Here is a 25,603-nt window from a genome sequence, read left to right on the forward strand (position 1 = left end):
CATGCATTTAAATTTTTTCAGCCGGTACTATTATCTTATCTTCTCCTTCTTTTCTGCGCCAACTTGGTTTAAACTTTAGAAGTTTTCTAGTATTATCTGTATTTACTATGGGTATCTCACTGCTTGTCAAGCTCGCACTTGCCCCCATTCTACCTCCCTAACCCCTTGTATCCTCCTCTATTCTATTCACTTCATTATCTGTTTCATTCCCCTCCATCCTAGTTTAAAATCTCCTCCAACCTTTTTTGATATCCCCCCCCCCCTAGCACAGAAGATCTTTTTCATTGAGGTGCAATCCGTCCCTAGAATATAGATGGCACCTCTCAGAAAAGGAGTCCCAGTGCTCTAAAAACCCAAACCCCTCCTTCCTACACCACTTTCTTAGCCATGCATTAACCTCCCTAATCTCTGACTGTTTCCTTGCGGTAGCGCATGGCACTGGTAGTATTTCAGAAAATACTACCATGGAGGTCCTTGCCTTAAGCTTTTGGCCTAGATCCCTGAAATCATTTTTTAGGACCCTCCATCTTTCTCTAACTTTGCCATTGGTGCCAACATGTACCAAGACCGCCGGGTCAAACCCAGCCCCTCCCCAACAATCTGTCTACACGATCCACAATGTGCTGAACCCGAGCACCCGGGAGGCAACAAATTCTTCGGTTCATGCGGTCACGGAAACAGTTTATTAGGGACACCCACCAAGTCCGCTAGGTGAGCAATCAGCCAACAACACCCACTGCTGGCTCAGGCAGGAGAGAAAAAATTCCTTTTTCCTTCTTGTTTTCTCCTACAGGCTTTTAATTACCCCACACTTTGAAAATAAATTAACCCACAGCACACGCCCCAAATTCAGCCATCCCTGCTAGTATATACCAGTATACAGTACACAGCACTTCCCTTTCCTTCTAGTTCTAACTGAACACTTAAAACAACCAGCACTTACCAGGGCTTGCATGTCACGGAGGGCAGACTGCTAGCCAAAACCAGGCATGGCTACACCAATAAAATATTTTGAACGTATTGAAGGGTGAGGCAGGTTCCCTGGTTTGAAAATCCGAACTTTGACGGTCATTTGGATGTTTGAGTGTAAATTACTAATCCAAGCCAAATCCTAAAAGAGGCTCCTCCCCAGATTCAATCCCGTGTGATTTTGCAATATTGGCAAAAACTGCGAACGTTTGCAAAAGAATTTCAACACATCTTTTCCGCCTGATTTGAGGTTTTATAAAAAGAAAACCTTGCTGAACATTTTTAGAAGCAAAAAACCTTTTTTTGAAACACCCTTAACAGGTTTCTACCTTATGAGTTTCTATCCTCATGCTGTATACTATACTTTTTGTTTGTTTATTGGTGTGACGTATAGGGCCATATTTAATAAACGGTGCTACACCCGCGCCAAGTGAATTGGCTATAAAAAATATTTTAAATAGAAATGATGAAAACAGTGGCCAAGCAAGTGCTTGTTCCTTTACTCTTCTCCTGCCAAAAGTTCCATGTAAAGCGTTGATGTGCCCACTTGTAGTTACCCACTTGTAGTGAAGGGGTTAACGCATTATACAGAGGGGGACTGAGCACCACCAATGGACGGGGAGGACATCCGTAGATCAGTTATGGCCATGTTACCCTCTATCTGCCAAACTGTAACAGAGGGACGTCTGTGTAATCAGAACGCCATACGATGTTGCAGGATAACATTACTGCGGCTGTCCTTGTGCCAGAACTACAATGGGGTTATTGTTCTCTGTCATCACAATGTTACAGTGCATGTTCCCGAGAGGGAAACCTCCCCCGTCCCAACTATATATCACACATAGAGGTGCTGAGTATCACTATGCAGTTTGGATACATTCTGTCTTTTTTTTTTCTTCATAACTCATTTACTGGAATTATGTTGGAATGCATAATTAACCCATTTGCTGCCAGAGTTGTCCGGGAACATATTGTAAAGTGAAATTCTTGACTTACTGTGTATGTTACATACATTTTACCGTTGAAGGAAAGAGACACAGACAACACGCTTTTAGGAACAGGCACCATGATATTATTAGACATAAACATGCATGTTTAACTGTTTCCCGTTCTGTTACTCTTACGCATACTGTAATGAACAAAAGATGTCTCTTTCTATTGCAAGAAACATATAAAGGATGTAATTTAGGGGGCCTTCAAAACATGACCCAACCCCATACTGGCCAACATGTGAAAGTTACTTTTAGGAAGATTCGTGATGATAATACAGGGGGATCATAAACTTTCAATGGCATTAGGAAGAGGGAATTATTTTTAGGGAGACAACAGAAAAAAGCTATCATTTTCAGATAAAAAACAGGGAATCGCCCTCATAAAAAAGGGAGATGTGGTTGGTACTGTATGCCCAAACCCATGGCGTGAATGGCTACAGTCCCATTGCATTCTGGGAATGAGTATGTCTTATTATTGACTGAAGAATCGAGCCGATGAGTGCTAGAATGACAAATGGATACCTGCTCTCCCTTTAGAGGTGGGTCTTGTTAGGGTCTCTTTTTCTAGGTTGATGACGTCTTTGTAGAGAAGTCTGTGGGACAGTTAAAAAGTTTGGGATCTTCTGCTCAATATTAGAAATTCATGGGTCAGATATGGGAGAATTACCCACATATAAAGGAGCCGCTTGTCATATTGTGGCATAGATATTCAGGGTGATACTGAAAATATGGCATCCCATTTTCTTAATATTCATCATTATATGGAAACTTGGGGTGGTCCTTGAAGCTGGGGAAACAATGATAAAGTATGGATAAGTAATTGATAGGGAGATGTCCTGCAGTAGGAGAGCTGTATTAGGATATTCGCCCATATTCAACATGGTTCTACAACTAAATGGAAGTTAGCACATAGCTGCCGGCCACTGATGACTTCACATTATACCACAAAAATCCTTTACTTTGTACAATAATACAGCTCATTATACAAATAAAATGGATATTTGTAAGCACAGAGATCCCACATTACATGTACCTGTATTATGTTATTGTTATTATTATTGTTATTATTATAAATAATAATAATATATTAGACAATAGATATACAGTATTATGAATGTTATTAAAAGTGGAAAGCCAATGATATTACTTACTGACTGACTTTCAAATAGCGCATGTTTTGGTTGAGTGCATCAAGAGTTTTTGTGTCTTCAGCACTTAGCTGGAAGTCAAAGACCTGAAGAAAAGACTGGTTCAGTCTTGGGACAGCAAGAATTACTGAGCAGGAAACAACAGGAGAGGCGCAAGATTCAAAGAGCAAGAGTAATGTCAGCGCAGAACACAGGGTAATTTATCTGTGGTAGGCTGCGATTATAGTGGCTGAGCGTGCGACGAAGCACTTGATGTCACGTGGGCCTGTTGCTCACGCAAAACATGCACTGAGGCTGGAGGCGATGAGTAGGCGTGGAGGTGTGGTGTACGCGTCACCAGGCTGGTTCGCCCTCATTGGCTAAACTGCTCATGTGATGCGGCCGTTGTGCGAAAAAAACAAATTCAATTGTGTTTTTAAAAATCGTCCGTGCTGTCGCTCTGCAGCGCTCGTGCACACTATGGACGGCCTCATTGAGGAACTCCCATTTGTACTCGTGGCGCGCAATATCGCGTACACGTGGCCACAATAATTGCGACCACATACAAAGGCATAAAAATAGAATGTAATATGCATCATTTTTGCGCAGTTTTATTAATTTCCATGTTGAATCATCTTGCAGGTAAAAAAGAGCTATATATGCCAATGCAAAAAGTAAAAATGTAGGTGTTTTTTTGCCATTCCATATCTAAATAAAAGCCCTGGTGTTGCTCTGTTTAAAAACACATAATAGGACTATTGCATGCTTCCCTATAATTATACCCATCTCCCCTCTGTCCTCTTATTACCTGGAAGTTTTGTTTGATCCGGGTTGGGTTGAAGCTCTTTGAAAGAACAACAATGCCACGCTGAAGCAGGTGGCGCATTGCCACCTGAGCGGGGGTCCGGCTGTGCTTTTTAGCAATCGTGTTCAACACGGGATCCTCAAGGAGGACGGGACTATCCTGGTCTACCCTGGAAAAGAGGAGGTGTGATGTAGTGCAGTGTTTCACCAGCTGGTAGGTTTGGGGGGGTTCAGTGACAGGAGGGAGGCGAGAGGAAAAAGGGAAAACCATGAGAAAAATACAAAGAGAGGGGTTAAGGGAAAAGGACAGAGAGAAGGTGACAGGCAAATATGTCAGTTTCCTGCATTAATAACACAGCTGTAATATTCCGCTAAATAAAAAATGTACAGCAAATTAAAATACCACTTGTTAGCACATTCACATGTCTCAGACAGGTCTTCAGACCGGCCTTTCCCCATTATCTCTTAGCATGCAGTGCTTCCACTGCAGCCAGGGATTCTGGGTAATGACATGCAAATGAGCAATCACAGCGTGAGACCTACTCACAGACAGCTGTTTCAACCTTTTGGGTCTCAGTGTGAGTTTGGTTACTGGCCTTGCTATGTAAAGCTGGTAGTGCCTACAACCAGACACAAAGTACGTTTTGGGGAGTTATGGTTTTTAACTCACTATAAACTACATTTTAAAAGCCAGATATTTGGGGCCCACCCACCAAACTTTAGAGAATGGGTGTCCCAAAGGCAAAGCAATTTCTTTCAGGCCCCAGGGGAAGGTAAATGGGGAACCCCTGAAGGAGTGGTAGAGCTGGTGGTCTTAAATGTTTAAGATTACAAACTGACTGTTACATTAACTGCTGACACTGTGGGTGAGAGTCACTAAACTCCGATCTGGGATATTGTATCACAATGTCTTAACGGCCATTCATGTCACACTGTGATACTCCTACACAGAGCTTAGTGTGGGGTCTTTCGCAAACTGATTTATCATCCTGTGCCTAATACAGTATTATCATCCCCGGTAATAACAGATCATTATAAACCGCTCTTATGGTCAAAAATCTAAAATGAGTGGACCAAATAAATTAGATTTAAATAGCTGAAGATTTTACTGACTCAATGAGGCACTGAAAATGAGAGAGAGAGAGTGTACCCCAGTGAGCGAGGCTCACTCCAAACCATTGAGATAGGACAGGTCTGTTTATCCATCCTCATTCAACCCTTTGGATGTTGCAGAGCAGACACGAGAGACACAAGGAGTCCCCCTCATATGTGTAAAACTACATAGATCTAGGGGTGATGTGCCTCAAGCTAGTACTGTAAGAACAAAGTCTAACTATTGCTATACTGGTTTTCAAATTGGAGCGGAGCGCTGGGTGACTCAGGATTATGAAAAAGAAAAATAAATGCAATAGTGCAGATGGTATAACAATGATAGTCTGAATAAAAAATGTTCTCTGTAATAGTTGTACTCACAGATTGTACTATCAAATATAAGCGTATCAGAGACCCTTCTCTCTCTGATGGGAGCCCTTTAATGGATACCCCTCAGAGTGGTGTCTTGATACTGTAAGCTTGCAATATGGTTGTTCAATTATTCTCCCAGGGGTATGTGAAAGTGAAAGAGAGAACACACAATAGAGTAGTATAGTCTAAACTGTATTAGCAGCAATCGATAAATATATGTATAATACACTCACATTTTGTAATAAAATAATGTTCGAGGGAGAGGACAGCTGTGGATGGAGAACGCCGGTTTTTCCAGGAGCGGAGGAGCCCTTCCGCATACGTCACTGATGCCCTCGTCACGTCCTGTGTTGTCTTGGGTCAGGGCGGAAGAGGCTGCCTGGTGTATCTGTCTCCTGATGGTTTGCCAGCAGTTGTCTCCCGATCTCCTCAGCACAATCACCTCCCACAGCGGATCGATTCTACGCGTTTCGCTGTGGCTTCTTCAGGAATCGAATTGGTTAACCCCATAGGTCCTCCCTTATATATATAGTCCATCATAAATTAACATAGGGCTAATCAGGGGGTCCTATCAGCTGATTGCAATTTTATGTATGATTTACATATCATGGGTAATGGAGATGTATGTCAGTTATTTTAAACAGTGCAAACAATATAAGAAATTCATATTAGGTGAGAGGTGATTGTGCTGAGGAGATCGGGAGACAACTGCTGGCAAACCATCAGGAGACAGATACACCAGGCAGCCTCTTCCGCCCTGACCCAAGACAACACAGGACGTGATGAGGGCATCAGTGACGTATGCGGAAGGGCTCCTCCGCTCCTGGAAAAACCGGCGTTCTCCATCCACAGCTGTCCTCTCCCTCAAACATTATTTTATTACAAAATGTGAGTGTATTATACATATATTTATCGATTGCTGCTAATACAGTTTAGACTATACTACTCTATTGTGTGTTCTCTCTTTCACTTTCACATACCCCTGGGAGAATAATTGAACAACCATATTACAAGCTTCCAGTATCAAGACACCACTCTGAGGGGTATCCATTAAAGGGCTCCTATCAGAGAGAGAAGGGTCTCTGATACGCTTATATTTGATAGTACAATCTGTGAGTACAACTATTACAGAGAACATTTTTTATTCAGACTATCATTGTTATACCATCTGCACTATTGCATTTATTTTTCTTTTTCATAATCCTGAGTCACCCAGCGCTCCGCTCCAATTTGAAAACCTGCACAAGAACCATCTGGACCTGAACAGTCCGTCTTAAGGGTGTAGAGCTGCTTTTTTATTATTGTACTGCACTTTAATATTTATATATTTTTTCACACATTGGTGAAGGTCACTAAATACAATTTGTGTACTGATTATTAATAGAACATCACTGTCACGTATATCGTATAATTACTTAATTATTTAATATTCACTTATTTTTGAGAAGCGCCCGGTTTTTATTTTTTGTCTATTGCTACTGTATACTGGCCTAGCAGGGTTTTCATGGTGAGTACAGTATACAGAAAGTCTAGTTCCAAGCTGCCTCTTACCACTTCTCATCCCTGCAGGACCCCAGCACGCAGAATCCCACCAGCACGATGTCCTGGGACTTGCAGAAAGCCAGCAGTTTGCTCTGATTCAGGTAGATGTGACATTCTACCTGCGGAGGGTATGCAAGTGTTTAGGATTAAGCGATTTACCACTCCAGCTGTGAAACATTGTGACAACCACAGCACACGAAGGGACAAATGAGAATCAGGCCACACCAGTTTCAAGATGTATCTCATATAGATAGATAAGCTAAACAAGATGTCTACATTTTCATCTGTGGAAACAGGAGTCCGATAGCTCAGGTTTGGGATGTCATTTATGAAAGACGCTGTAGTACATTGAGATTCATTGCTAATTTCTCTGGACCGCACTTTTTGGAAGAGCCCCAACTGTTCTCTTTCTCACCCCATAGAGTAAAATGCAAGATGAAGACGAATGGTCGGGAGGGGAAGTTCTCAGCAGAAGTTATAGATAGATTAGTAATTAATCTCAATGCACTGCAGCCTCACCAACACCTCTACTGTCCACACATACCACAAATCAATAATATCAACATTCTGCATCCAGGGAACAAAAAATATGTATACATTTAAATTATTTTGAATTCATGCATTTCATTATGTTTAAAGCCAGAATCTTTACACGCCCGTTTGATTAGATTTGTTTTCTTTTTTGTCCCACCTATAAGTAATTTTTTCTCATTATCCGGCTATTTATTAAACCCTTTGCTGTCAGGAGGTATTAGGAACACATTGCACTGGTCATGAGGAAGGTACTAAGGTACAGCTTCTAACACTACCAGAAAAGCCTGCAATGTCATTAATATATTCAATTAATCCCCAGTTTATAGGGAACGTCATCTTGCATTATAACCAGGCCGCCCTCAGGGTGGGAGAGCCAAGAGAACTGCCCTTGGCCTGATGGCTGCGGGGGGCCCAGCGGACTGACGCTGACAGTCTGGCTCGGCCAGAGATTCGGCCCAATAACCGTGTCTGGCTGCCGGCCCCAGCTCTCTCTTCCCCTGCAGCGGGCCTGGCCTCCGGTGTAGGCCACGGCCCCGCACACCGGATGTTGGGACCAATTTCTGGATCGGCGCAGCACCGGAAGCCTTTACCCCCCAAAGATAAAGGGTGGTGTGTGTGTTTGAGGGGGGAGGGGGAATATGTTATGGGGGGGGGGTGTTATTATGCTGGATTGGGGATTTTTGTGTTGGGCAGGAGAGAGAGGTAGGGGAGAGAAGTGCAGGATATGAGAGATGGGGGTCTCGCAAGGCTGCTGACACGGGGGGGGGGGGGCAGTGAAAACTCTAGTCCTGGGAAAGCTGCCTGCGGCCTTGCATTATAACGCCCAACACACATATTCTGTCATTCTCTTGATTTCTTATCAGTAAAAGGAGTTAATCTGTTCTACCTGAAAAAGGAAAGTATCCTGTATTTTCACTTGTTCCATAAATAGTATATTCAACTAAACCTGAAAGTAATAAGAGTGGTTGCTACATGTGTGTCCAGGGACATATGCAGATATATGGTATGTTTTGTTCTTGGGTTTGTTTTGGTGCTGCCCCACTGATGGTGGAAGAACGTCCCCTGATCACCATCCGGCTCCAGGATCTCTCACAGACAATAAATAATTTCACTGAATGGCATACAATCCTCTGAAGTGCCAGCTCGTGTGCACATCCCTGAGCACCGCAGTGCGCTCATTGGTCTGACTTACACATAACACAAAGTAAGCACCTTGACAAAAAGCTGTCCGCTCGAAACGCGTTGGTTGGGGCCCGTGGGCTCGCTTGTTATTTAATGTCTTGATCCATTAAATATTTTCTTTATGGGACACACACTCTCTTGCAGTTTTTTCTTTTTTCTCTGTGCACAGTTGTGCTCCAACTTTCCCTCGCCTGTCTGACTTACACACATACACATGTGACATTGTTCCCCTGGGTATATACAATATGCCGTTATATCCCAGAATATCACAGAGTTTTCGATGGGTTCATCTGCAGTGTCAGGGCACTTATATTAATAATAAGGTGAAGTAAGCTCTCCTATAGATAGACATTGTGTTTATTTCTTCAATGTTTCGGTTCCTGTAAGTGGGTGTAGTAGGGACTTACCCTTGTTAAGAAACTTGCCTCTAATCCAGCAGTGTGCTGGTAAATTGCACATCTGCAATAAACCAACCCCACCTGAATAATCAGAACTCTGTCAGAAATAGCCTGATCTGAGACACAGGAGGAGGATTCCTAAGTCTCCCAATTGGGGGCTGAACCCAGAAAGGACAGATGTCTTGAGCTGCAAAGAGACTGCAGATTGACAGAAAGTCAAAGGGGAGAAGACCTATACCTGGACAGACATTGCCTTAGCACACAAGGGTGCTGACCCAGGAAAGCAGAGAAGCCTTTCCCTACAGCTACAAGAAACAGATAAGACTTTCTTATTGGACTGTTGTATATCTGTATAAATGTATATATATTTGGGGCTGGTAATTAGCTTAGCTAACCACCCAGTTAGAGAGGGCTGGACTACATGGATAGATATTCTCCAAAATGGAGTAGGTTTTCTTTTTGCTGTGTTAAAGGGACAGTCGCAATAAAGCCTAATTTTAGTTTCACTTTAAACAGTCTCCATTGCGTACCTCTGAACACGTCTCTTACAGGGGGTCAAGGAAACTGTACTGATGTTGGGTTTCATACAGGTGGTGTGTAAAACTTCTGATTGAGCAGGGGTAAAAGGCAGGAAGAAACTGCTTGTCAGAGTTCCTGTTGGAGTCTGTTAGAGCAGGGGTGCCCAAACTTTTCAGTTCGCGCCCCGTCTGCGCTCTCCCTCTTTACCTGCTCTTGGGCTTTGCGGCATCATATGCTGTCACAATGTCATGTGACGCGTTGCCATTTGACGCCTCGTTGTCATGGCGACGCGTTGCAGAGGAGACGGCTGTGAGTAGGTAAGGGAATGTGCAGAGGCCTCACACCTCCCCCAGCATTTCATTTACATGCCTGGGGGAAGAGTGCGGGGCCTCTGCAACTGCCGCGCCCCCCCCCCCTCCTAGAGAATCCTGTGCCCCCCAGTTTGCGCATTCTGTGTTAGAGGAACACAGATAATGGAGCTTCCACCCGCAGGGATCTAGGCTTTGCCTGGGAACACTGGGGAACCCAAAGCCCCACACAGCAGAGGCCTTTAAAGAAATAGATCAAAGGGCTTTCTGGGAGCAGTAGGACTTCAACGCCTGCATCTTAAGCATTTGGAGAAATTTGAGACGCCAGACTGGAACACAAGCAGATAAGACTTTATATATTGTTCCCTGGTCTTGGTACTGTTTTATATGTTTTGAGACTGGGAACTGGCCTACCCAGCCAGTCAGAGAGTTGGGGTCTGTCCTGTTTAGTCAGTCTCCTAAAAGGAGCAGGTGTTTGTTTTATGATTTGTGTTTTGCATTAAAGGGGCAGTAGCCCCAATATTTTAGTTATTTTTGTGGAGAATAAAACCACTCAAATATTATGGTTTACCCAGAAACGCATGTATGGACTCTGGGTAAACCATAATCCTCGCCTACTGGCCGCTACGTCACATTTCCCTTTGGAACCTTTTTTGGAACCCTAAAAATTACAATAAATCAATTTTTAAACATGAAAATGTGCTGGAAAAAAATCACAGATCTCCCTCCCTGTCAGTAACCTCCAACGTTTCTGATAATCACTATATGGAGTTTCTTGTTGAATTTTTAGAAAATGGGGCTGGTAATTAGCTTAACTAACCACCCAGTTAGAGAGCCCCGTGTACAGTATGTATACATATACCTATTTCTGGAGACTATGAAGGCTGTAGTAGTAGCTACCTGGTTACAGACGGGCTTGTGCTTCAGTCCTGGTTTGTTGAGGATCAGTTCCAGCTGCCTGCGGTTAAAGTTGGAGACTCCAATGGACTTCACCAGCCCTGCGTCTTTACACGCCTCCAACGCCTGGAAAAGCACTCGTGTGTTTAGTGTCAACGGGGGTTATTTATTATTTATAAAATATTTTACCAGAAAACAAAATACATCAAATGTTACCTCTCGTTTCCAAGTATGTCCTGGGCACAAAATAAAGTTGACAACATTACGATTTGCAAGGAAAAGGGCAAAAAAGGCAGCGCACTGTCAAAAACCAGGAGGAGGCTCACAAGTACTTTAAAAGGGTTTATTCCATAAGAGGATCAAACATATCCCCAGAGAGCAACAAAAAAACACCAGACCAGTGCGTTTCGGGCCGTGTGCCTTTTCTCAAGGTGTACACAGTGCGCTGCCTTTTTTGCCCTTTTCCTTGCTTTATTACCACGCTGGTGGATTAGCACGCCGCTTTATGAAGCTACCGCAATTGGACCAGACTGGAGGATAAGTGAAGCTGAACAGTGAGTAACCCCTGTGGGTTTATGCTTATTATTCTATACCTATAGCCAATGGGGCAACTTATGTACTAACATACTGTATGTGTCATTGCACACTATGTACTAGTCCCCTCTCCCTATTAGGGAATTCTAATTACTCACAAACTCAGTACAGAGGTCCAGGCGGTTTTATATATGCACCTATGGGACTGTTCTATATTGGATGCTAATTAAATACAATATACACTGGCGACACACTTTATTCGAGCTCGGCTAGTCCCACGAATTCGGGTATACCCGGGTGTATTGAGGTTTGTGACTGTTTTCTGCCCGAGTGCATTGAGGTATTTTCCAGGCAGGGATTGAAGCATTTTATTCCTGCTGGCTGCAATACTGCACAGTATATATATATATACTGCATTACAATTCATGAATTTATGCCATCTGGTAGACACGCGAAGCATTGCAGCCTATTAAATCCTAATCATTATCATTTAACAGATCAGCCGCCCGTCAGCCAGGCATGAACCCAGGCTGGGAAGGCAAACGCAACGGGGCTTGTCAGAGGTGAGGAGCGGCGCATTCCAGGTATCTGCCAGGTACATACTGGGTATTTGCTCGAATAAAGTGTGTCGGTGCAGTATCACCATGCAGGGAGATGCAACTGATTGCAAGATGTTTCTCAACACCTTAGATAGACATCACAGAAAATAATCCAAAGCGCAAACTCCCCTCAAGCATAAAAACAGAAAAAAACATACTGTACATAGTGCAGATGTGTATACCAAATGTCAAATGTAAATAATAGAACTAGTGAGTGCCCACTCATGTGGTGGAAACTATTTTCAAGTGTTGTGCAATCTATCTAGTGTTGACTCAGGAACTCTCCCGACCATGGAAGGAAGAAAAGGTATAATCGTGTAAAACCATTTAATAATACAAATATATAGGAGCAGTGAGCCCATTCAACTCATATGCTGGAATTGGAACAAAAGCAATATAGCAGCAGACAACGGTGCCTCACAGCCGCACTTGCGGTGTTCCAAAGTATTCAGCAACCCCCCTACGCGTTTCGAACGGACGAAACGCGTAGTGAGGTCCCTGAATACTTTGGAACACCGCAAGTGTTGCAGTATGGCTCCGTTGTCTGCTGCTATACAGATCCAGGAAACGCCAAGCGGAGGTGTTCATTGGCTGGTCTACTGTGACGTCACCCGCCAGGGAGTCCGGAAGTCAGGACGCGCGAGAAGAAGCTGCTGCCAGCTGATCACTGACCGAGCTGCTGCTGTTAGACCAAGAGTGGTCACATTGCTTTTGTTCCGTTTCCAGCATGTGACTTGAATGGGCTCACTGCTCCCATATATTTTTATTATTAAATGGTTTTACACGATTATACCTTTTCTTCCTTCCATGGTCGGGAGAGTTCCTGTTTGAGTCAGGTGTGTATACCAAATGTCAAATGTAAATAATAGAACTAGTGAGTGCCCACTCATGTGGTGGAAACTATTTTCAAGTGTTGTGCAATCTATCTAGTGTTGACTCAGGAACTCTCCCGACCATGGAAGGAAGAAAAGGTATAATCGTGTAAAACCATTTAATAATACAAATATATAGGAGCAGTGAGCCCATTCAACTCATATGCTGGAATTGGAACAAAAGCAATATAGCAGCAGACAACGGTGCCTCACAGCCGCACTTGCGGTGTTCCAAAGTATTCAGCAACCCCCCTACGCGTTTCGAACGGACGAAACGCGTAGTGAGGTCCCTGAATACTTTGGAACACCGCAAGTGTTGCTGTATGGCTCCGTTGTCTGCTGCTATACAGATCCAGGAAACGCCAAGCGGAGGTGTTCATTGGCTGGTCTACTGTGACGTCACCCGCCAGGGAGTCCGGAAGTCAGGACGCGCGAGAAGAAGCTGCTGCCAGCTGATCACTGACCGAGCTGCTGCTGTTAGACCAAGAGTGGTCACATTGCTTTTGTTCCGTTTCCAGCATGTGACTTGAATGGGCTCACTGCTCCCATATATTTTTATTATTAAATGGTTTTACACGATTATACCTTTTCTTCCTTCCATGGTCGGGAGAGTTCCTGTTTGAGTCAACACTGTTCCACATAGATTACACCAGGGGTGAGCAAACTTCTTGAGCTGCGGCCCCATGCCCGGGAGCCGCAGCGTTCCTGCCCCCCACCCCCTCTCCAAGTACTCAACGTCAAATTAAATCGCGGGTCATGTGATGTCACCCCGCTGCGTCATTTGACGCGCATTGCCAAGCATCGCCGAAGACCCAGCAGAGATCAGGTAAGTGAGTTACAGAGGCCTCACGTCTCCCCTGGCATTTCATTTAAATGCCACTGGGAAGAGTGCAGGGCCTCTGTAACCGCTGTGCCCCCCCTATAAATTCTCGCGCCCCCCAGTTTGCACACTGCTGGATTACGCAACGCTTGAAATTCATTTCCACCACGTGAGTGGGCACTCACTAGTTGTATTATTTACATTTGCCATTTTGTTATACACATCTGCACTATGCATGTTTTTTGCTTTGGATTGTTTTCTGTGAGGTCATTTTACAGTATAAAGACAGACAAAAGTAAGGGCCCCTATAACAGAGCCTTGTTGAATGTATGTAATTATCTTTTTTCAGGTTTTTTGATTGTATTTATTTTTTGTTTTTATGTTATTCATTGCCCATTGATGCCTAATGTATTAATCTGTGCCCCTTTAGGGTACAGATAAATACAGTGACAGGCAATGCGTTTTTTGGCAAATGCTTGTTTACAATTGATTGTTATTTTTTCTATTTCTGTTTATTGTTTTCATCAAATTGTTTGGCATTTAGATGGCTTGTTTTTAGTACATTTGTGGATTGGTTAGCGGTTTTATTTCTTGATTTGTTTTGTTGGTTAGTTGTTTCTTTAATTGTATTCTAGTATTTTGGTATAACATAATTTTTATTTTTTTTGAGGTTTTGGTGTTAGAATAATTTTATTGATGTGTAGTTGAGGCTTTTTAGTTAATTTATTCTTGTAGTGTTCAGGTGCTTGTTTGTTTCTTTATTTTTTTGTGTATTGTTGTGCTTGATTGTTTTAATAGGTTGGCCATTGACTGCTTATAGTGGCTTATCATGCCCATATTATATGGGTATGATGCACCACTGTGCCAATCAATGGGTAAAGGGTAGGTTTAGTGGCCCTTGGGTGGGTGGATAGGCCTCCATGGTGGGTAGCAGGTGAGGATGGGTTACTACTGTAATTACTATAGCGGTTATCAATCGCTAAGTTGATTAAGGGGTTAGGGGTCATTAGATTGTATTTTTTTCTTGTACTCTTGCTGCCAATGGAGGACATGGACCTAGAGTATGCGGACGAGGACGCCCTTCATGATGGGTAAGTACAAAGTTTTATTTACTTTATTTATGCTGACTGGCTAATGTTTGATTTTGAATGGGCAAATGAACTATTATCCATATCTGGATAATAGTAATTTTGTCCATTACTGTACTGTATGTGTTAGGGGGGGGGGGGTTGTTGGTGGAAGAGGAGGTGGGTAGTATGGTTGCTGTGTTTTTGAATGTTTATTGTAGGTAGCGAGGGTGGGTGAAGGTGGTATTTGGCCCTTGGTGGGTATTTCTACCTACCGGGTGGGTAGCAGGAGGTGTTAACCCCTTTTTTACCTTAGCAGGATTACCCGCTAAGGTAATGAAGGGATTAAATCAACCCACAACCCCCCTGCAAGGCCTAAACACCCACCAAGGGCCAAATACCCCTTAACCCGCCCCTGCTACCCACAATAAACATGGCATCGGTAGTTAACCCTTCATTGCCTTAGTGGTTAGCCGCTAAGGTAATGAAGTTGCCAGTAAATGCATTTTTCATGCATCTGATTCACGTTGGTAGCCTCCGGTGCTGGTATTAATGTATATCAGCTCCGGAGACCCCCGGCATCAGTCTTTTTCTCTAAGATCCTCTCTCGCCACTGCCGCTGAAGTTTCTTGGCAGCTTCACTTTTTTTGGTGAGATGATTTTGGGAGGAAATCAGCCTCAATAACGTTATCAAGGTTACTAGCATTGCATGAGTTTCAAAAGTAGCGATAAGTGGCTTATCGCCGCTCACTTGGCGATATGTTTTTGACTGCAGAAAAAAATGGCGATTCAACCTACTTATCGAGGCTTACTGAATCGCTGTAGGCATTTTTGGCCGATAACAGCTAAAAAGCCTCGATAAGTGGGTCATTATGGCTACTAGCATAGGCCCCATATACTGTGTTATTGGCTCCTGTGTGTACACTCTGTACCTCCCAGGTATCTTGAATATCTGTGTTGTGAAAAATACTGCGTCCGTTTTCATCCACAGGAAAGAGATCATCTCCAGGCTTAAAAAGAAAGAAAAATAATAATATATATTATAACATTCAGGAATTTATTGAGTCTATGTTTTTTTTAAATGTTTAACCTAACTGACAAGGTGTATTCCCAAAGTTTAGAAAAACAACATTTTGTAAAAAGAATCTAACAATGTAATTGCCTTCTGTGTATGTCAGCTTCTTCGCACACGGACAAGAGCAAACACAGGTTCGATATATTGAGTCATTTATTGATTCACAATACATGTGATCACAAGGAGCGTCAAGCAATAGCCTCTGGTGAGAGCAGTTCTCACACAGTACTTATACAAAATTGCGTACATAGGCTAACATTGGTTGCTAGGCAAATTATAGAGACATTACTCAAACATTCACTGTGCACAGGGTTTACTTCCTCTTCTTTAGCCTATGCAGGGGTGAGCAAACTTTTTATGCCGAGCCCCCCTTTTCATCCATGACATTTCTCGGGCCCCCCCTGCCTGATGTAATCAAAATCACATGACGTTAGCGCACGTGAGCTGGTTTAGCCAATGAGGGCGAACCAGCTTTGTGACACATCCGCCACGCATCTACAATCTCCTGCAGCCAAGTTCACAAATCGCTTGGGCTGCAGGCGTGCGCGCAGGCAGTACACTGGTATTTGATCACTCTTTATTTTATTGTTTTCTGGCATCTGGTAATATTTTTTTTCTGGTGCACAAAGGCAATCCATTTGAGGGGGCATTCAGCCACCTCTTTGCTACTTCCTTTCCCTCCCCCCCTTTTTTTACCTTTCCCCTCCCTTTTTTCCTTCTCCCATTTGCTTTCCCCAGTGTCATCCACTCCTATCTACCAGTTTTATGTATTATTTATTTATTCCCGTTTTAAATGTTGCCCAGGGATCCCCATAACCAAACTTAAGGGGGGTACTGATGAATCTCCCCTGCTGCTCAATACTCTCAAGTGACCCCCCCCTGACCCAAAGAATAACCCCCAGCCCCCCAAAACTCATCCTCCTCCCAAGCCCCTCAATTCTGCCATCTCTGCCTGACCTTCATCCCTACGTTTAGCTGGGGGGGTGGGGGAGGCGCTCCGTTGATCTCTTCCTGGTCCTGCTGGAGCTCCCTGGAGATAGGCGATCATGAGGCGGGGGCCTGCTCTGTGTGGGTGTGCATCTCATTGGTCTGAAAAGGGAACCACCTCCTCCTGTGCCAGAACACACACTCACACACACACTCTCACACTCTCACACACTCTCTCACGCCATTGTGTCTTTCTCTCTCACCTCCCCCCTGTGTCTCTCTCGCCATTGTGTCTTTCTCTCTCACCTAACCCGTCTCTCTCGAAATTGTGTCTTTCTGTCTCACCTCCCCCCAGTGTCTCTCTCTTACCTTCCCCCAGTGTCTCTCTCTCACCTTCCCCCATGTAACGCGCAGCTCACCACAAACGAGGCGCGACCACAGGGCTGAGGTAGGGAATTGTATAGAATGCCAACCACAACCGCGAGAGCACGTCTAGAGTGTAGGATAGTCTTGCAAGCCGGATCAGGGTAATACAAGACAGCGTAACGAGGTACCTGCCGGGTCTTGGAGTATAGATTAGCAGATCATCGGGGTACGTAGCCAGAGTCAGGATTGGAGAGCGTAGAATAGTCATAGCGCCAAGCCAGGGTCAGTGCAGGAGAGAGCAGCGTTGTTGTGGTTCCAAAGCCAGGGTCAGTGCAGGAGAGAGTAGAGTAGTCGTATCCAAGCCAAGGTCAGTGCAGGAGAGTATCACAGAGTAGTATCCAGGCAGGGTCAGGCAGCAGGGTTCAGGCAGACAGGCACAAGGCAATGAGACTAGCGTCACACAATCAGGAGTTATGCTCGGCAAGGCAGGAGAGCATAGAGAGGGTATAAATAGGTCCTCCCACCAATGGGTGGCAACCAAGAAGCAAGGGAGGCCTCACCAATAGGCTGCTGTCATCAGGGCGGAATCGGGGAACGGAGGCCATGGAAGACCAGGAGGAACGTTCACCGCGTATGCGTAACGCGTCACCGCTGCTGGAGGGACCGCGCAGCCTAAACTTGGAAACCGCGGGGACAGACAGGAACCATGCACCGTCCGCGCAATGCTCACGAGAACCCACGCTGGAATGCCTGACAAGACCGCCTCTGGAACCTGCAGGAGAGCTGAGAGTTAAGGGGGTAGAACTGTCGGGTGGCGAATCCTCACACCCCAGTGTCTTTCTCTCTCCCCTTCCCCCAGTGTCTCTCTCCCCCTCCCCCAATATCTCTCTCACCTTCCCCCAGTGTCTCTCTCCCCCTCCCCCCAATGTCTCTCTCACCTTCCCTCAGTGTCTCCCACCTCTCCATGTCTCTCTCTCCCCCTCCCTCCAATATGTCACACACACTCACACACTCACACACTCACACACTCACACACTCACACACTCACACACTCACACACTCAGGAAGTCAAAGCCTGTGCTGCATGCACTGAGCAGCACAGCGCCACCTAATGGCTGCAGGAGAAATGCAGCTACAGACTGCTTTTCTCTCTGCTTCTCTGCAAAATCGCCCCCACCGCCTGCGCCTCCCCCTAAACAATGTTATGCCCCCCCAGGGGGGCACGCCCCCCAGTTTGCGCACCTCTGCGCGGCCTACTGTACGCAGCAGTTATCTTAGATCTGTCTCAGAACCCTGATTAGGTTCCTTCCAAGGTTCAATAAAGAAGCTCTTCCTTCTTTTACCGAACACCCAACTTCTGGAACAATTTTCCGTTTCTTAAAACAGCCTCCTGTTTAACTTCAATGGTTTCATATTTTAAATGTAACCCTCTCTGCCTGGCTCTTACGGAGTTTCTATCAGTGTCTGTAATATTGGCTACTGACGATGCATTTCCTTGTTGAGGGTGCAGGCTTCGTGCCGGCTGGGCGTTGGTAAACAAAGATGTGCACCATTAACTATATTTATTCAAACAACAGCTTTAATGTTACATCAACACACAATAATCTTGTTATGAACATAACTGCATTCTCCCTGATGGTGTCTGGACCTTTTCGTCCTTAGCTGCACCTATATCGGACCACGTTTTTGTGGCAGGTCGCTACCTTTTCTTCAATATATAGATTTTTTAAGTTTACATTGTTGCCCCTTCAACTTTTTTGCTGCTGTGCTCCGTTCTCTTCTTCGAATAGTAGGAGGTAGTCTGGCACACAAAAAAACTCTGTTAATTAAGATATCACCTGCCGGTGCCCACGGACAAAAAGGGACAGTCCTGCAACGTCCCCAGGGGTTCACATGTAGAAGGCAAGGTCCAGGCTCTCGGTCTTCAATATAACAAGTTTATTTCAGCAAAGAAAATCCAACGTTTCGACTGCAAATGCAGTCTTTGTCAAGGTGAGAGCTGACAAACAATGCAAAATAATCCCTTAATATACCCCCCCACTCACCCATCCTAAGTCACGGCAGGTGAGGACTGGCACAAAAAGTCGGAGTAGCAATGATTATTCTGGAAGCCAGAGGGTCACGTGGTGATGACTTAGCTCAGATAGTGTCAACTCGCCCTCTTTTCCAAGCACGACAAGGTCAGTTTCTTTTCTTACTTTATTTTGGAGAAAGCAGGGAAAAACAGTATCTTGTGTAGAGGTGTAGGTCTAAATCTCTGTGTGTGCTTAGTAGTAAAGGGAGGTGAAAAGATAATCCTGCAGCACCATTACAGGGGTTACAGCGAGGTACTCACGAGTCCAGAGAAATGGTGGAAAGGAAGAAGCAATGTATGCTGGGTGGTAAGATAGTCTGGGGACAGACCATCTGTGGGCAGAGCAGAGGGGGAGAAGGCAGACTAGCCCATTAGAGAGAGAGGCTGAGGCTGCCATAGCAACTCACAGGAGTGTCTTGGGAAGCCACAACATGTAGCAATAATGTTACATTTTTAATGCAGCAAGCTGCTGGGAGAGGGGAAATGGCACTGTATTTGTGTGCAGAGCCAAACACATACAGCTGGCACTAAAAAGCTGACAAGCAGGGCTGCGAGGAAACAGGGGGGGGGGTGAAACAGAAGTGTAGACAGGGGTATACCTGTTCCATGACAATGATGTCACTGCCGCGACGGACAACCACACATGCGTAGTATGCCTCACACACAGTGTGGGACTAGCATCAGTGTGAGGGCAGTCAAAGTATGGGCAATGCATCATCCTACTCTATTCCTAATGGCCACTCCTCCTGTGATGTGAGCAAGCAGCCAATCCCATACGCTTGTGTCTGTATTAACTACTATTGGCGGAAGAAGCCACCACGGGGAAATGCCAGCACTACAAGCCCACACCAGAGGTCTGCGCATGCGCACCGGAAGGTGAGAGAGAGACACTGGGGGGTAGGTGAGAGAGAAAGACACTGGGGGGAGGTGAGAGACACTGGGGGGAGGTGAGAGAAAAAGACACAGGGGGAAGGTGAGAGAGAAAGACACTGGGGGAAGGTGAGAGAGAAAGACACTGGGGGAAGGTGAGAGAGAAAGACACAGGGGGAAGGTGAGAGAGAAAGACACGGGGAAGGTGAGAGAGAAAGACACTGGGGGAAAGTGAGAGAGAAATCACTGGGGGAAGGTGAGAGAGAAAGACACTGGGGGAAGGTGAGAGAGAATGACACTGGGGGAAAGTGAGAGAGAAATCACTGGGGGAAGGTGAGAGACAGACACTGGGGGAAGGTGAGAGAGAGACACTGGGGGAAAGTGAGAGAGAATGACACTGGGGGGGGGGGGGAGGTGAGAGAGAAAGACCCTGGGGGAAGGTGAGAGAGAAAGACCCTGGGGGAAGGTGAGAGAGAAAGACCCTGGGGGAAGGTGAGAGAGAAAGACCCTGGGGGAAGGTGAGAGAGAATGACACTGGGGGAAAGTGAGAGAGAAAGACACTGGGGGAAAGTGAGAGAGAAAGACACTGGGGGAAGGTGAGAGAGAAAGACACTGGGGGGAGGTGAGAGAGAAAGACTCAGGGGGAGGTCAGAGAGCTAAAAACACTGGGGGAGGTCAGAGAGAAAGACACTGGGGGAGGTGAGAGAGAAAGACACTGGGGGAAGGTAAGAGAGAGACACAATGGCATGAGAGAGTGTGAGAGAGTGTGTGTGTTCTGGCACAGGAAGAGGTGGTTCCCTTTTCAGACCAATGAGCTGCACACTCACTGGTAGCAGGGCCTTCCAGCACCTGGAGGAGCCGGAGCAGTCCCCAGCCTCATGATCGCCTATCCCCAGGGAGATCCAGCAGGACCAGGATGAGATCAACGGTGCCCCCCTTCCCCTCCCCCCAGCTAAATGGAGGGATGAAGGTCAGGCAGAGATGGCAGAATTGAGGGGCTTGGGAGGAGGATGAGTTTTGGGGGGCTGATGGTTATTCTTTGGGTCAGGGGGTCACTTGGCGGTATTGATCCGCAGGGGAGATTCATCAGTACCCCCCTTGAGTTTGGTTATGGGGATCCCTGGGCAACATTTAAAACGGGAATAAATAAATAATACATAAAACTGGTAGATAGGAGTGGATGACACTGGAGAAAGCAAATGGGAGAAGGAAAAAAGGGAGGGGGAAGGTAAAAAAAAGGGGGGGAGGGAAAGGAGGTAGCAAAGAGGTGGCTGAATGCCCTTCAAATGGATTGCCTTTGTGCACTGGAAAAAAAATATTACCAGATGCCAGCAAACAATAAAATAAACAGTGATCCAATACTAGTATACTGTTTGCGCGCACGCCTGCAGCCCAAGCGATCTGTGAACTTGGCTGCAGGAGATTGTAGATGCGTAGCAGATGCGTCACAAGGCTGGTTCGCCCTCATTGGCTGAAGCAGTTCACGTGCGCTGACGTCATGTGATTTTGATTACATCAGGGAGGGGGGGCCCGAGAAATTTCATGGATCAAAAGGGGGGCTCGGCATAAAAAGTTTGCTCACCCCTGCAGTAGGGGGTAGAGGTATGCTCAGATAATTGGGTAACTTGTCCAGTATTTGAAGACAAGACAGGAAAAATGTACGTTGCTTCTGGACACAAGGGTAAGCAAACCTAGTCCAATGTTGTGTGTTGTAGTTACATAAGAAGATACATCAAATTGAATTGTATAGAATGTCGAGTTTGCTGAGTGGAATTTAGGGTGCTGTAGCATACACTTTATCCTTAAAGTCAGTAATTGGCATTGACATCTGCATTCCAGTTTTAGGCTTCTAAATAACCCAATTATTAGATAAACTGACCTTAAGCTCTATGGGTGTGTGGATGATGAACAGATCCATGTATTCCAGCTGAAGATCCTTCAGGGATCTTTCCAGCGCTGGACGAACCTTGTCGGGTACTTGGAAAGTAGCCCAAAGCTGAAAAGGCAGATGGGGAAGGAGTCAATTCAGTTTAGCACTGGAAAGGGGAAGCGTTGATTAGAGGAAGGCTCCATAAAATCTACATGGAAGACCTGAGAAGTATATGTGGTCCGTTTAATGTTGCCCAAAGTTGTAATAGCCCTTCAAGTTCTGAGAACGAGCACAACCATGTATCTATATTAATGTTTCTTTGCTAAAAACAGCATCACATTCATCAAAGATCAAACAATGACATTAGTCTAGATACCTTCCCAGTGTAGAACAGGTCTTCTCTCTTCACTGTCCCATCTGCAATCTTCGCCTTTATGGCCCGGCCAACCACTGGCTCGTTGCGGTACATGAAGGCACAATCAATGTGGCGATATCCAACTTCAATGGCCACCTTGGTGGCCTCCTCTGCCAGACTCTTGGGAAACGAAAAGTAATGAAACATCATAATAAATGATGGTTGGGCAATTTGTCCGAGTTAAATAAAAAGACCCACCACATACACACTGTTAAAAACAAAATAACACCTTAATGAAAGTATGGGCTTCCAAATTTGCTATTTTTATTATCCTTGCTTGAAACATTTGGCAGTTTGGCTAGAAGTTAAGCCCATTTTTGCAGCTACGGGATGAAGTATTTGTTCAATGGAGATTTTGACTATGGAACAATGAGTTTCAACCAAATGTTTCATACACCTTACTCCATACAGCCCTTGTTATCAGCCCAGTCAGGAGAAAGGGCAGGAGAGTTGGGGGCACTATCCTTGTGTAAGATACCACTGAAGACACCAAAATATCGCACAAAAGGCAGATGCTAAATTAAATTAACCCCCTCGTACAGTGCTGAGTACATTGTCGGCACTCTACAAAAAAATTATTTTTAATTGTATTTTTTTTTTCTATTGAGATCCTATGAAAAAAATAGAGCTGCAGCCCAGGATACTTTAGATATAATAGTAATTTATTTCTATCTTTGAAGTAATGCACTTAATCAAGATAAGTGCCAGCGCGTCACTTGTGTTCTTCATAGAGACGGCACCTTACAGATTCAGTCCCTCTTAGGATGAAAGTGAACTAAGGACAGTGGTTTAATAAGGCAGCACACCAAAAACCTGTCTGCAGGTGATGTGTCCAGCAAGGAGCTGGTTAATGGCAGCTACAGTCAATCAACCAGTCTCCCCCTTCCTCATCAAGCAGGTTTAAAGGTGTTCTGCACAAACTGCACAGGTTTGTCTAGAGCACGGAAGGACTGTGCTGCCAGAAAGATCCCAAGTAACCAGACCCTCTATTCCAGGACAAAGCGGTCACTGGAACCCACCAGAGGGTGTACCCCACGGACACCAACCCAGACCTGGAGAGTGATATAAAGAGCCCCCTGCTTTCAGGTACCTCTTGGGACTTTGTGGGTAGAAGCTGGAAAGAGTCCTACACCTCCAGCCCTTCATATAGGGACTGGGAGAGTGTGTTAGCACCTACAGGGGGATAGGCTGTTTCGTTTATTTAATCAAGTTTCGTTTATTTTGTGTGCTGCTTTAAAACTGTATTGTTTGAAGCTATGGGCTGAATAAAAGCCAATGTTTATTTTTCCCAATATGTCTCTCTGGTTATAACTCTGGACTTGTCTCCTAAAGACTGGAAAATGTCTCTTCCTCTCCTATGCACCTCCATTAAGTGTCATTACTGCCATGTGATCGCAATTTGCTATATGGGATGTGGGATACTGGAGCTTCTGGCGCTCAAAGTGTTAATTGGTTAAGCGGCACTGATCGACGTGTTTAAAACAAAAGGATAAAATATACTTTTTATTTCCTTGTATACAAATGTTTTTGTCAGTTTCAAATTTACAGCTAAATTGCTCGTTTTGCTTTCTCCATTGCTTATAAAGTAATTATGAAGCCATAATTAGTCAAACAGATAAACATTAGCAGCTGATATGCTTGAATTTACCAGACCTGGAGAAAAGGAGCACTGCCCCTTTAAAGATATATTTAAACCATGGGTGGCATGTATCAAACATGGTGCAATTTGCGAGCAGCGGCAGATGGATGAATCTTTGTAATGCTGCTGCTTACATTTGGCACGGATCTCTGTGGAGCAGAGGCTAACACCCCCTAAACCTGGCACAGAGAGGGCGGAAAACTGCCACAGACACAACTTTTGATCCATCTCATTATAATAAATGATACATTTTTGGGGAATGGTTATAACAGGAGTTACTGGACGACTCCAACTCCTCTTATAACCGACCCCCAAAACTCTCACAATGCAAATTGGGGCAAAGAATGAAAGCGCCTTGATACATTGAAAATGACACAATTGTGGAATAATGCTGAGCAATGCTCCAGTTTGTGATACTTCATACATATTCCCCACAAGAATGCAGGGTGTCTGCCTGTCATCTATCAACCCTCTCTTGCAGAGAGCCCCTCAAACAATTTCCTGTTCTAACTAAATGGAGCATGAAAAGAACACGCTTGGAACAGCGTGTTACACACTAACCTTTTCTGGGGCGTATGTTCCAAAACCAACAACTGGGATTTTATGCCCATCATTCATCACAATGCAGGAATCTTCCTTGAGTTCCATGGTTGGTCTGATCCGTCTGATCACTCCCGGAGTCATAAACTTCTCTGCTCTCCCAGATCTCAGCTTGGACTTTAACAAGTTGCATTCTAGTCCCACCGCCCTGAACCTCAATGCTGAGCTTGGTCTGAACCAATCAGAAAAATAAGAATGGAGGGCTTGATGTTAGGAGATTTGAAAGGCTTTAAAAAAAATTCTTCACCATGCAACTTTCTTTACAAATTTAAACACTGATTTTTGTGCACTCATTTTTTTTTTCAATTTTATTTGTAAATATTTAAAGCAACAATTTCCCATTTTTATTTTATTTACTTGCCTAAATAAGGGGGCACTCCAGAGCTGTTCTGTTGACCCCGAACTTTCAGGGCCCCCCAGGTTACCGAGAAATTTAATAAATTCATGCCGGTGTTTGACACGAGACTCCACGGCTATTTTGTATCAACCGGGCAAGTATTCTTGCCTGATGCAGGTATTTTGTGATACAAGGGTCCCCGGAGGTCAGGGAATCAGACACCCTGGTTCAGGTAAGTAGAAATATATATATATAGTGAAATTCTGAGGAACCCCAACCCTCTCTAATAGCGCATCTGAGATCAGATACACTGTTTTGAACCCCATTTGGTACAATTTTTAAATGACCTGAAAATTGCATGGAACCCTTTGGGGATGCCCGGGGAACCCCTGTTGAAAAACATTGATCTAAATTGTGCTCATAAGTGGACGTTTTTTTGGGCAGTATCAGGGCCACCAATAAAAATGTTGGGGTCCAGGACAAATTAAAGGAGCAGGCACCCCCCCCCCCTGATCTTCCAAACCCACCCCCCCCCCATCTCCCTCTGGTAATCCCCACACCCAACAGCGTATTGTGTGTTCCTTAGGGGTGGGAGAACAAGATATGGGGAGAGACAGAGGGCAGAAGGGGGAGGGGGAGAGAGGTGGGAGCGGGAGAGGAAGGGGACAGAGGGTTGAAGGAGAGAGAGAGAAAGGGGGGAAGAAGAGAAGGGAGGGAAGGAGAGAGAGAGAGAGAGAGAGAGAGAGAGGGGAAGAGAAGGAGAGAGAAGGGAAGTTAGAAGGAGGGAGGTGTGGATGTTTGC

The 25,603-nt window shown here is 44.9% G+C and overlaps 1 protein-coding gene across 2 annotated transcripts; it reads right to left on the reverse strand.

Annotated features, from left to right (window-relative positions):
• Positions 1 to 2,018: 2,018 nt before the first annotated feature.
• LOC142496119 (aldo-keto reductase family 1 member C3-like) lies at positions 2,019 to 24,606 on the reverse strand. Of its 2 annotated transcripts, XM_075602543.1 has the most exons (9): positions 24,426 to 24,606; positions 22,187 to 22,345; positions 21,820 to 21,936; positions 15,561 to 15,638; positions 10,740 to 10,862; positions 6,908 to 7,017; positions 3,897 to 4,062; positions 3,113 to 3,195; positions 2,019 to 2,748 (listed from the first exon to the last, which is right to left on the reverse strand). In XM_075602543.1, the coding sequence occupies exons 1-9, from the start codon at positions 24,546 to 24,548 to the stop codon at positions 2,706 to 2,708; spliced, it is 1,002 nt and encodes a 333-aa protein (XP_075458658.1). In that variant the 5' UTR covers positions 24,549 to 24,606; the 3' UTR covers positions 2,019 to 2,705. The 2 variants fall into 2 exon arrangements, with proteins under 2 accessions (XP_075458658.1, XP_075458660.1); XM_075602545.1 differs by lacking the exon at positions 15,561 to 15,638.
• Positions 24,607 to 25,603: the final 997 nt, after the last annotated feature.

This window comes from Ascaphus truei, chromosome 5, assembly GCF_040206685.1.
Source record: "Ascaphus truei isolate aAscTru1 chromosome 5, aAscTru1.hap1, whole genome shotgun sequence".
Taxonomy (NCBI): Eukaryota; Metazoa; Chordata; class Amphibia; order Anura; family Ascaphidae; genus Ascaphus; species Ascaphus truei.